Raw genomic sequence first — 13,002 nt, 5'->3', positions numbered from 1 at the left:
TACCATCACACACAGCTAATTTTTTTTTATTTTTGTAGAGACAGAGTCTTGCGATGTTGCCCAGGCTGGTCTTAAACTTCTGGCCTAAGCAGTCCTCCTGCCTTGACCTCCCAAAGTGCTGGAATTACAGGCATTAGTCACCTGCTCAGCCGTGTGTTTAGTCATGTTAAAAAGTTATCTTAATCCCTCTGAAGAGATGAAGGCTTTAATTACAGATGTTGTGCAAAGCTGATAATTGTTATTCAACTTTTTGATCAAGAAGCTTACATTTCAGTGGGATGTTATTTTCTGCAAAAAGTGTTCATGAGGTCTAACTTGTGCCCTGTAGGTGTTGGCTTGCTTACCTCTGGCCAGTGTGATGTGATTGTGGCCGGTGGTGTCGAATTAATGTCCGATGTTCCTATTCGTCATTCAAGGAAAATGAGGAAAATGATGCTTGATCTCAACAAGGCCAAGACTCTGGGCCAGCGACTATCTTTACTCTCTAAATTCAGATTGAATTTTCTATCACCTGAGGTAAGACTTGGGAACTTTGTGCAAATAAGATGTGTTTCCAGAGCATCCTGGTGCAGCGATTTAGAATGAGGCAGGTCAGCGTGGGCTCTGGTATGCTCTAATTGTTGTAGATTCGCTTATTTTCAGGGAGGGGCTAATTATTTGGTCAAGATGAAAAGTAAAGACAGTGGTTAGAAAGTCTGAATTTGTGAGCTCTTTTTAGAGATCCTTTTCTCTCCTTGCTCACAAAGAGTTTCCCTTGCCCTGATCTTGACTGATAAATGGTAAACAAATAGATTTTACCTTATCCATGTAACACAGAACAGTCCTAGGTGTCATATAATATCTGCTAACATGTGTGCCTTCCCCTCGGCTGTCTCCTTTCCCAGCTCCCTGCGGTGGCTGAGTTTTCCACCAGCGAGACGATGGGCCACTCTGCAGACCGACTGGCCGCTGCCTTTGCTGTTTCTCGACTGGAACAGGATGAATATGCACTGCGCTCTCACAGTCTGGCCAAGAAGGCACAGGATGAAGGACTCCTTTCTGACGTTGTACCCTTCAGTGTACCAGGTCAAATGGAATGCTTTATGATACCTCCTAGGGAATTCTGAATTACCCAAATTGCTCCTAAAACTCAAAAAAACCCAAGGAACTTTTCAATAAGTATGTTCGTCCTGTTTCCAAAATACTCAGCCTTTATTCTTATACATGGACTCAAGTTTCAATTTATGTTATAACAATAGGTAAACATTTAAAAATTTTTATAAGAGTCTCCTTTTAAGCTGGGCTCAGTGGCTCAGCCTGTAATCTCGCGCCTTGGGAGGCTGAGGTGAGTGTATTGCCTGAGCCCGTGGGTTCGAGACCCACCTGGGTAACTTGGCGAGACCGCATCTCTACAATGAATCAAAAATGAGCCGGGCGTGGTAGTGTGCGCCTGTAGTTCCAGCAACTTGGAAAGCTGAGGCGAAAGGATCGCCAGAGCCCAGCAGATTGAGCTTGCGGTGGCCGGGAGCGGCCACTGCACTCCAGTCTGGGCAACAGAGTGAGACTCCAACTCAAAAAAAAAAAATACAGTCTCCTTTTAGATCTTCCTGATATACAGAGGGTGCCAGCAAATATATACACATTTTAAGAAAGGAAAAAACTGTATTAAAATTGTAAGATGGACGCAAGTCACATTTGACTTCTGCAAGAGGTGCTCCAAGTGGTTACTATCAAAGTTCAGACACTTTTGAAAAATATTTCAAAAAGTAATACATAGATAACATCTCTTAAAATGTGTATACTTTTTTTGACACCCTGGTATTTTATATCTTACATACATGCCTATTTTTAAAATTTTTAAATTTCTGATTCATCTAACTTCTGCATAGAGTAGTCAAATACAAATGAATGTCTTAAGAAATTTTTTTTTATTAAACTAGATTATTTCTAACATGTCTTAAGAGTTTAGTTTGATGTTTGATAATATTTTGACAACACGAAAGGCTTTCTATTAAATAGATAAAGTTTTATTTCATTTGTTCTCATAATTTTTAAAGCATATTTCTCTGGGAAGATATATAATGCTTGTAGTTCCAGAGAGTTAAAAAGTTCTTGTTTTTATAGGAAAAGATACAATTACTAAAGATAATGGCATCCGTCCTTCCTCACTGGAACAGATGGCCAAACTAAAACCTGCGTTCATCAAGCCCTATGGCACAGTGACAGCTGCAAACTCTTCTTTCTTGGTAGCTATAATGCTATTTATGTTTAGTAGTGACTTTTATATTTTTGTACTCTCAGTAGAAAAGCCTAAAATAGATTTATGTGCGTGTGTTGTGAGTAGAGGCTTAAAAATATAGTTATTCATTATAAAGATAATGTTCAGATGGAATCATGAAAAAAATAGAGGGCTGGACATGATGGCTCACACCTGTAATCCCAGCACTTTGAAAGACCAAGGAGGGCAGATTGCTTGAGCCCAGGAATGCAAGACCAGCCTGGGCAATATAGCAAAACCTCATCTCTACAAAAAAAGTAAAAAAATTAGCCCGGTGTGGTGGTACATGCCTGTAGTCCCAACTACTCAGAATGCTGAGGTGGAAGGATTGCCTGATCCCAGGAAGTTGAGACTGTCATGAGCCGTGATTGTCTTGATCATACCACTGCATTCCAACCTAGGCAACAGAGTGAGACCCCCAACTCAAAAAAACCCCAAAAAATAGAATCATAATTTTAAGACCTTAGAAGTCATCTAATTCAGCTATCATTCTGCTACAAAAGCTGTTCTCTTTAAACACTTAACCAGTCAAACTTTATTGCCTCTGCTAGGCCCTGGAAAAGGAAAGAACAGATAATTGCAATGTAGTGAGAAAGTGCTGTGGTGACTGTAAACATAGGCTATCAGACAAATTAAATAGAGGGTCCCTAAACCAAACTGGGAGTAGTCAGAGAGGCTTCTCAGAAGAGATAACTCTTGGGAGCAAATATTGAAGTAAAACTAAAAGTCAATTCAAGAAATCTTTTCTAGGCAGAAGGAACAGCAAATGTAATATTGGGGTATTAAGAGCAAGGGTTTCTTTGGGGGAAGAGCTAGATTGGAGCACAGGATATGAACTGGGCAGTCCTAGAAGACTGGGAAGAGTAGGCAGAAAGAGTAACAGGATGCCTCTTCTAGCATCATGGAGTAAACCATCCTGTTTTTTGTTTTGTTTTGAGTCAGAGTCTTGCTCTGTTGCCCAGGCTGGAGAGCAGTGGCACGATCACAGCTCATTGCATTCTTGACCTCCTGGACTCAGACCATCCTTCCACCTCTTCCTCCCAAGTAACTGGGACTACTAGTGGGCATCACCATACCTGGCTGATTTTTTTTTTTTTTTTGTAGAAATGCTGTCTCTCTATGTTGCGCAGGCAGGTCTTGAACTCCTGACCTCAAGCAATCCTTCTGCCTCAGCCTCCCAAAGTGCTGGGATTATAGGCACGAGCTCCCAGCCTGTTTTGTTTTTGTTATAAGTTTTTTACTTACCTACATGTAGCTTCATGTTCTTTGCTTTTTTGTCTCCTCCTCAACTAAACATCCCTATTGATTCTGCTGCTGCTTGTAAGATGTGGTTTCTCTTCTCTTATTACCTTGGGTGTAGTGCTCTGGATATAGGCCAGGTAGTCAATGTTTCTTTTACAATATAACTCCCCTGCCCAGTCATAAAGTCTGGAAACAGGCAATGTTTGACATATTTGCCCATGGTCAATGACTAATGAATGCCTACTCTTGACGGGCTAGAGGAAGGGCACCTGGAATGATTCCAGCAGGAGGGGGCCCCACCCAGTTAAGCCTGAGTGGTGAAGCTGGTTCTTTTCCCCTTGGTTTGCTTGTTATGGAGTTTATAAGTAGAAGAAAATTACCTAGAAGTCATGGACAGGACGCAGCTGTCAAACAGCCTAGAAAATGTAAGAATAAATACGAAAGTCTCATATTTTGTGCCAAAAGCTAAAAACTTTGGCTTTAGTTTTTTATAAGTACAAATTTCTAAAGTTACTTGTTTTTTTTATCCATTTTGATCATTTTGATATTTTTGAACAGGTCTTATACTCCCAAATTGAGTCAATGTGTGTGTGTTTAAATTGTGGTTTAATGACTAATAACAACGAAGTAGGTGATGTTATATAGAATCACTGTATAATTATAGTGAGTTAGTAGATTCAGAAACAGGAAATAGTTGTAGGAAGACCTCCAGACAGGCTAAAGAATTTTAACATTGTTCTGGTTAACATTTCAGACTGACGGTGCATCTGCAATGCTGATTATGGCAGAGGAAAAAGCTCTGGCCATGGGTTATAAGCCGAAGGCATATCTGAGGTAAAGTAAATGTTCCAGTGAATTGCCTCTGATATTTATTTATTTGTTTGTTTGTTTGTTTACTTACTGAGTTGGAGTCTTACTCTGTTACCTGGGCTGGAATGCAGTAGCATGCTCACGGCCACTGCAGCCTCAATCTGCTGAACTCAGGCGATCTTTCCGCCTCAGCCTTCCAAGTAGCTGGAACTACAGGCGTGTGCCACCACGCCCGGCTAATTTTTCTTGATTTATTGTAGAGATGAGGTCTCGCCAGGTTGCCCAGGCTGGTCTTGAGCCTGTGGGCTCAGGCAGTCCTCTCACCTTGGCCTCCCAAAGTGCCCAGATTATAGGTGTGAGCCACCACATCCAGCCGTGCCTCTGATTGTTAAATTTTATTACTGGAGGTAACCTCTGTATTTTTTACCTAGGGACTTCATGTATGTGTCTCAGGATCCAAAAGATCAACTATTACTTGGGTAGGTAGCAGTTTATATCTTTGGGATGTAAGTATTTGATTACTCACATTTATCATACTGATTTGAGAGTATGTTAAGCCTTGAGTTCATAATTGATTTATGTGGTGTTTTTTTTTTTTTTTAAGTAATACTATTCCTTTATGTTGGCATATATTATTTGTATAGGTTTTGGATTATTTTCTGGTTTTTCCTATACCATTTACATATACATTTTTTTCCTATACATACGTGGGGGGGACCCAAAAATACTGGAATTTTTTTGGAAGGGCAGGCCTCTTGAGTACAGACTTACCCTGCTAGGTAAGTGTTCTAGGAACCCATTGGCAGCAGTGTACCAGCTAACATTGTTGTGAGAAGCTGCATTGGCTTAAGTGAATTTTTTGGGGGGGATTTCTTTTAGCACGTTTGCCCATTTCATGATGGGTGATTTACATGAACAACTTGCCCTCGCCGCACTGAGTGTTTTGCATTTTTTGACCAAAAATTGCATGACCCCTGTACCCTGCCCTCCCTATTAACCATATCTTGCCCTGAGCAACTTTTTTTTGTTTGCCTGGATGAAAAAGTTCTCAAAGGGAAATGTTTTCCCATGTGTAAGAGGTGAAACAAAGAATGGCAGAAGCACCAAAAGACATAAAAAAAAAAATGGATGAGTCAAAAACTGTTTTGAGCTGTTGAAAAAGTGTCTTGATAGGTGTGTTGCATCAAATGGAGAGACTTTGAAGATGACTGAAGATTAAACATGTAAAAATAAATACACAATTTTTTATAAATAAATTCCAGGATTTTTTTTTTCATCCTCCCATTTATACAGCTTTGCCGTCTTTTTTCCTTCAGATGTCACAAACATTTTTTCATATTGCTATATACTCTGCTACATAATCTCCAGAATAATTTTTTATGAAAGCCTCCCAGTATTTAGAGTCTCTCCCTTTCTCTCACAAGGCTTTAGCCTCACTGGCCTCCATTATGACCTTCAACCCAGTCTAGCCCTTTCCCATGCCTACCCCTTTGAACTGTGTCCTTCTTTTAGCTCTACATGTTATGAACTTGCCCTTATCCTTCATTGTTTGCTTGTTTATTATCTGTTTCCCCAGCTCCATAATATAAGTTTAATAAGGGCAGAGGGCATGTCTGCCAGCTCACTATTGCATCATAAACATTTAATCAATATTTGTATAGTACAATCAATGAATAAGTGAATGACATTACAGAATCTGTGTAAAACTCAGTATAGTAAATATGAAGGAACTCCTAGCTTAAAAATTAAATTTAATATACTACTTGTTTTTTCTTTTCAGACCAACATATGCTACTCCAAAAGTCCTAGAAAAGGCAGGATTAACCATGAATGATATTGATGCTTTTGAATTTCACGAAGCTTTCTCAGTAAGTCATTTGAAGGACACATATAAAAGGACTATAGTTATAAAAAATGTAGTCCATGTTTGTGGGAGAGAGCAAGGCATGGTTTATAATGTGAGTGAGACAGAAGTGGAACTTTCTGTTTTAAGTACTGAATTACATTGCTGGGAGAAGCAGGGGAGGAATCATGGGCCACACACACGGTGCTGGAAAACTTACCTTTTGAGGTGTCTCTTAGGGGTCCTTCAAAAGGACCAAATTGTTTCTTTAGAAAATTTTCTCTGAATACTGATTTAAAGGTTTAATCAACTTTAAAGTTACACAAACCCATGCCTAAAAGAAAGCTTAGAGGGGACATTAATAACAAAGTCCTCATTGAATTATTTTTCCTTCTAGGGTCAGATTTTGGCTAATTTTAAAGCCATGGATTCTGATTGGTTTGCGCAAAACCACATGGGTAGAAAAACCAAGGTAAGTTTCTGATTTAAAAATATACTTGAATTTCCAAGGTACATTAATATTTGGAGCTTGGTTACCTGCTAATAAGAGTATGAAGGAGATAGCCTCTCCTTCTTTTGAAGAATTTTGTGTTTTATTAAATATATATCTATATATATCTATATATATCTATATATATAGATATATATAGTTTTTTTTTTTTTGAGTCGGAATCTCACTCCATCGCCCAGGCTGGAGTGCAGTGGCACGCTCACGGCTACCGCAGTGTCAACCTGCTGGGCTCAGGTGATCCTTCCACCTTAGCCTTTCAAGTAGTCAGAACTACAGGCACATGCTACCATGCCCAGCTAGTTTTTTGATTTGTTGTAGAGATGAGGTCTTGCCAAGTTGCTCAGGCTGTTCTCGAATGTGTGGGCTTAAGCAATCCCCTCACCTCGGCCTATCAAAGTGCTGAGATTACAGGCTTGAGCCACTGCTCCCATCCATGTTTATTTCTTAGTTTAAAAATAGTTCCTGGAGGCTGAACATGGTAGCTCACCCCAGTACTTTGGGAGGTCGAGGAGGGAGAATCACTTGGGGCCAAGGAGTTTAAGACCAGCCTGGGCAACATAGTGAGACCCTGTCTCTATTTAAACTAAATAAATAAGTAAAAATAGTTCCTGGAAATTCTTCAGCAAAAAATGAAAGTAATTTTTAAGTTGGAGTCTTATTCTGTAAGGCTACAGTACAGTGGCACAGTGATGGCTCTTGCGGCTTTGATCTGCTAGGCTCAGGTGATCTTCCGTCTCAGCCTTCCAGATAGCTGGAACTACAGGTGTGTACACCTGTAGCCCAGTTAATTTTTTTAAATTTCTTGTAGAGATGAGGTCTCTCCAAGTTGCCCAGGCTGGTCTCAAATTCCTGGGCTCAGGCAGTCCTTTTGCCTTTACCTCCCAAAGTGCTGGGATTACAGGCATGAGTCATCATGCCCAGCAAAAGTAAATTTTATGTTGTCTTTTGTTCCTCCCAATCTGACATTAGGTGAAAAATAAATGGCTTTTATATTGACCTAGACTTACTTTCTTTTGCAATAAAATGATTTGTGGTAGCCGGGCTCAGTGGCTCAGCCTGTAATCCCGCACCCTTGGGAGGCTGAGGTGAGTGGATTACCTGAGCCCGCGGGTTTCGAGACCTGTCTGGGCAACTTGACGAGACCTCATCTCTACGATAAATCAAAAAATTAGCTGGGTGTGGCAGCGCGCGCCTGTAGTTCCAGCTACTGGAAGACTGAGGTGGAAGGATCGCCGAAGCCCAGCAGGTCAAGGCTGCGGTGGCCGGGAGCTGCCACTGCACTCCAGTCTGGGCAACAGAGTGAGACTCCAACTCAAAATAAATAAATAAATAAATAATTTGTGGTATGTCTCATTATTTCCCTCTATTTCTATTACTTCCTATCAGTAGGAGCCTGGCTTGATTCTCATCTTAAGTAAATCTGCCCTTTCTATTTTGTGTTTTTTTTTTTTAATGGGACCTAGGTTGGATTGCCTCCCTTGGAGAAATTCAATAACTGGGGTGGATCGCTGTCCCTTGGACACCCGTTTGGAGCCACTGGCTGCCGGTTGGTCATGGCAGCTGCCAACAGATTACGGAAGGAAGGAGGCCAGTATGGCTTAGTGGCTGCCTGTGCAGCTGGAGGACAGGTACGTCACAGCGGCCTCTGGAAACCTCCAGAGCCCCTTTCTTGGGAACAAAACAGGCTTATGACTAGAATGTTTGATTTAGTTTAGTTTGAAACCTCCTTAAAGCACTATTTCTGATGACATGGGGGATACTGAGAAGGGAGATAACTTCCTTTCTGATAATACTTTGGAAGGAAGATGGTATTTAAATCCAAGCTTTTTTAAACAGAAAGTTTATAATGTTTATGAAATTAACATATACTCACTATGAAAACTATGGAAAATACAAAAAGCATATAGAAAAAATAGAATAATCTATAATCTCCTCATCAGACATTATCGTTATTAACATCTTGCTATATTGTCTTCTTTAATAATAAACTTTTGTTTAGTCACCATGAGACCTTATGTATACATTCTTTCTAGAGAGCTGGATTGTGCCTTAATTGGAGGATTAATTTACTTCTGGATAACCTACTGCTGTTCCGCTAGCGGAAGTTACGTCTTTCTGACAGACGTTTTCCTCTCCCTCACTTGCATTGCAGACCCAGCCTCTCACCTGCTATGGCATTTCACTCTGGGAATAAAATCCAAAAGAAAACTAGTTGTTGTTCACCCTAATGTGAACAGGTTTTCTTTCCCCCAGATTATGGGAACTTTCTGTTACTGAGCATGATGAATAAACAAGATATTTGAAAGCATAAACATCTCGCATTTAAAAGCCTTTACTTGTGGCTTTTCCTCAGAGACATTGCAGAAATAGGGGACCAGTTATTTACAGGTTAGAACATTTTGGACTTCATGATTAGAAATGCTTTTTAATCTGTGTAATTTCATCTGCAGAAAACCTTGGTCAGGTAGTACGAGAGTTATTCCCCTGTCTCTTTGTGCCAGGCTTCAACTAGGGAGGTGACTTATACTCATTTGTCTGAGCACTGTGTGGAATCCTCATAGGGTGATGTCTTTTGATTTAAGTATGTGTTCCCTAACTCTTCATCCAACACAGAGAGTGTAAATAACACAATATGAGATGCTTTTATGGATGAACAAAGAATAATACTCAGTACCCTTCTTCTAGAAGTTTATAGTATAGTGAGGGGGGTAGATAGGATGCATCTGAGAAACTAGATTCAACTTGGCACTGTTTCACCGAGAACCAAGCAAGCGGTACTGACATGATTGGGAAGTCAGAGGACAAATCCATCGTCGTGAATCTGGAGCAAGCTTTCTCAATTTGGCACTGACCTTTTGGGCTAGATAATTCTTTGTTGTGGACTTCTGCGCTGTGTTGTGGGATGCTTACCACAGCCTTAACCCACTAGATAGCAGTAGCAGCAAACTCCTCCTCACCCCGACCCCATGTACACACAGTGGGAACAAACAATCTCCAGACATTCTGAATGTCCTCTGGGGAGAGGAGGGGACTAAATCACCCCTAGTTGAGAACTACTGATCTAGAACAATAAAAAACACAGAGCATGAAAACAGTGCACTTTAAATAAAGCTACAGAGGCATATTCCACCTTATTATGAGTCCTTCCAGGATGACCCCCAAGTCAGACCTTCCCATCCTGACTCTTTTTTTGTCTGCTTGTGCCTTTTAATAGTACTTAACAGTTATTTTGAACTACAGCATATACTAGATTGAGGATAGAGACCATGCAGCAAATCTTTACTTATTTATTTTCCTTAAACAGGATCTCACTCTGTTGCCCAGACTGGAGTGCAGTGGCATGATCATACCTCACTGTAACCTTAAACTCCTGGGCTCAAATGATCCTTCTGTCTCAGTCTCCAAGTAGCTGAGATTATAGGCACATGCCTCCATATCTGGCTAATATTTTAGTTTAGTTTAGTTTAGTTTTTTTTGGCCAGGCATGGTGGCTCACGCCTGTAATTCCAACATTTGGGGAGGCTGAGGCGGGAGAATTACTTGAGCCCAGGAGTTCAAGACCAGCCTAGGCAACATAGCAAGACCTTGTTTCTACAAAAAATTAATGAGACATGATGGCACGTGCCTGTAGTCCTAGCTACTCAGGAGGCTGAAGTAGAAGGATTGCCTGAGCACAGGAGGTCGAGGCTGCAGTGAACCATGATCATGCCATTGTATTCCAGCCTGGATGACAGTGAGATTCTGACTCTAAAAATAAAATAAAATATTTTTGTATTTTTTGTAGAGACAAGATCTTGCTATATTGCCCAGACTGGTCTCAAACTTCTGGGCTTAGGTAATCCTTCCACCTCAGCCTCTGAAAGTGCTGGGATTACAAGCATAAGCCACCACACCTGGTACCTTGTAGAAAATCTTTAAATTATACGGTATTCAATTTGGTGCCTTACAAATAATAGTTTTTTAATAAGTATTTGTGGGGATTGAATTGAACCCAGAAGCAGGGAGATTAGTTAGGCTATTCACTGGTTTAATGGCAGTTTAGAGGTTAAAATGAGTGTGATTACCAGACAGAATAGAGACTCATAAAATTGTAAATTTCTTTCTTTCTTTCTTTCTTTTTTTGAGTTGGAGTCTCATTCTGTTGCCCAGACTGGAGTGCAGTGGCACACACCTGGCCACCACAGCTTCCACCTGCTGGGCTCCAGCAATCCTTCTGCCTCAGCCTTCCAAGTAGCTGGAACTACAGGCATATGCTACCACACCTGGCTAATTTTTGACTTATTGTAGAGAAGAGGTCTCGCCAAGTTGCCCATGTGGGTCTCGAACCCACGGGCTCAGGCAATCTGCTGCCTCGGCCTCCCAAAGTGCTGGGATTACAGGCTGAGCCAACGAACCCGGCCAAAATTGTAAATTTCTATGCTAGGTTTGTACTAAGGACATGACTAGTGCATTATACTGTGCAGAGTACTAGAGAAGAGATCTGTACTTCTTCCCCCTGTGGTCACTTAGATCATCTCCTTTACCTGTATAGAATAGCAGAGAAGGGATAAACCCAGACTTTGGTACCATCTAGACCTGGTTTCAAATCCTGGCCCTGTTACTAATAACTTTGTGATTTGGGTGAGTCACTTAACCTTTCAAAGCCTCAGTTTTCTCATCTAGATGTTTTCTTTTATTGGCATTCATTGTATCATGTTTATTTTTGTATAGCTAAAAAAAAGCCCCTGTGATTTCTCATTTTATTTATTTGTTTGTTTGTTTTTTGAGTAGGAGTCTCACTCTGTTGCCCAGGCTGGAGTGCAGTGGCATGCTCACGACCACCACAGCCTCAATATGCTGGGCTCAGGTGATCCTTCTACCTCAATCTTCCAAGTAACTGAAACCACAGGCATGTGCCACCATGCCCAACTAATTTTTGAATTTATTTTAGAGACGAGGTTTCGCCAAGTTTCCCTGACTGGTCTCAAACCCCTGGGCTCAGGCAATCCTCTCTCCTTTGCCTCCCAAAGTGCTGGGATTACAGTGTGAACCGCTGCACCCAGCTGATTTCTCATTTTAATAGCAACTATTTTTAGAGCATTTATTAGGAATTAGACTCTGTACTAGACAGGGTCTGATGCATAAATGTATACATGTATATGGGTGTGTATATAAATATACATGTGTGTTTGTGTATGTATATATATGTACACACACATATAGTGTGCTAATTTATTTAATGGTCGCAAAAATTCTAAGAAGTAGACACCGAGGTAGAAGGATCACCTGAGCCCAGCATATTGAGGCTGCGGTGGCCGTGAGCATGCCCCATTTTATAGAGGAAATTCAGATTCAGAATGGCCACAAGCTTTCCAAGATCACACAATGATTGAGAGAGCAGAGACAGGATCAAATTCCAAAGTCTGCTTTTCCCATGGTTTTCTGTGCCTGTACACTGGCAGGATTCATCATCATTCATTGCTCTAACTAAGCTTTTTCTTTCCTTTACAGGGCCATGCTATGATAGTGGAAGCTTATCCAAAATAATTGCTGCAGAAGAGGTGACCTGAAGTTTTTGTGCAACACTCACACTAGGCAATGCCATTTCAATGCATTACTAAATGACAACTATCGTTCCTAGCTCCTCTTAGGAAAACAATACTTGTGGCCTTCTGTTAAATACTTTGCAACTAAGCCTTGCCAGTGTTCTGAGCTTCTCAATAACTACAGCTTATTTTTCTTTCAGGGATTTCTAAGCCACCAGAATCTCACACAGATATGTGTAAACAGTTGTTTTTGGTGTCTGTTGTCATTAAAGACTAAATGAGTGGTTGCAATTGGGAAAGTGGTTGACTGAGATTTGGAGTTATCTTTGTGACATTTGCAAATTATACTTGTCCCTGTCTGTGTCTTAAAGATAAGTGTTTTCTATAAAATACAAACCAATGTGCCTACATTAACTTAATTATGGAAAAAATGATTCAGAATCTAAACATGACTGAAAACGTATAATAAAAGTTAAATACATAAATCCCATGATGGTCAACATTAATAAAGTAGAGAAGGATTGGGGAATTGTTTGCTTTATTATTACTTTTTTTTTTTAATGAGGAGGAGTGGGTGGTTCTCTTGCCTTAGGGGCAGATTTTGTCCTGTAGTACTTATTTGTAACTTCTAACAATTTTGGTCAACAATGAGGCTGCATAGAATAACACCTATTGTTTTTCCATTGCTGGATTGAAGTAAATTTATTTCACTGCTTGGAGGTGCATCTGTTAGTCTGAATGTAAATAAAAAGAAAAGAAATTTTTTTCTTTTGATCAATGACTATAAATCCTCTCAGATTTTTGACAACTACAT

The 13,002-nt window shown here is 40.4% G+C and overlaps 1 protein-coding gene across 1 annotated transcript; it reads left to right on the top strand.

Annotated features, from left to right (window-relative positions):
* Nucleotides 1-332: 332 nt before the first annotated feature.
* Nucleotides 333-12,713, top strand: HADHB (hydroxyacyl-CoA dehydrogenase/3-ketoacyl-CoA thiolase/enoyl-CoA hydratase (trifunctional protein), beta subunit). Its single transcript, XM_008068214.2, has 9 exons — nucleotides 333-516; nucleotides 885-1,065; nucleotides 2,104-2,225; nucleotides 4,254-4,333; nucleotides 4,741-4,788; nucleotides 6,090-6,177; nucleotides 6,550-6,624; nucleotides 8,127-8,291; nucleotides 12,154-12,713. Exons 1-9 carry the CDS (start codon nucleotides 388-390, stop codon nucleotides 12,187-12,189), a joined length of 924 nt encoding a protein of 307 aa, XP_008066405.2. The 5' UTR covers nucleotides 333-387; the 3' UTR covers nucleotides 12,190-12,713.
* The last annotated feature ends 289 nt before the right edge of the window (nucleotides 12,714-13,002 follow it).

This window comes from Carlito syrichta, unplaced genomic scaffold (genome assembly GCF_000164805.1).
Source record: "Carlito syrichta isolate Samal-C Ts95f unplaced genomic scaffold, Tarsius_syrichta-2.0.1 Scaffold107969, whole genome shotgun sequence".
NCBI lineage: Eukaryota > Metazoa > Chordata > Mammalia > Primates > Tarsiidae > Carlito > Carlito syrichta.
This window is presented reverse-complemented; position numbering and strand designations above follow the sequence as displayed.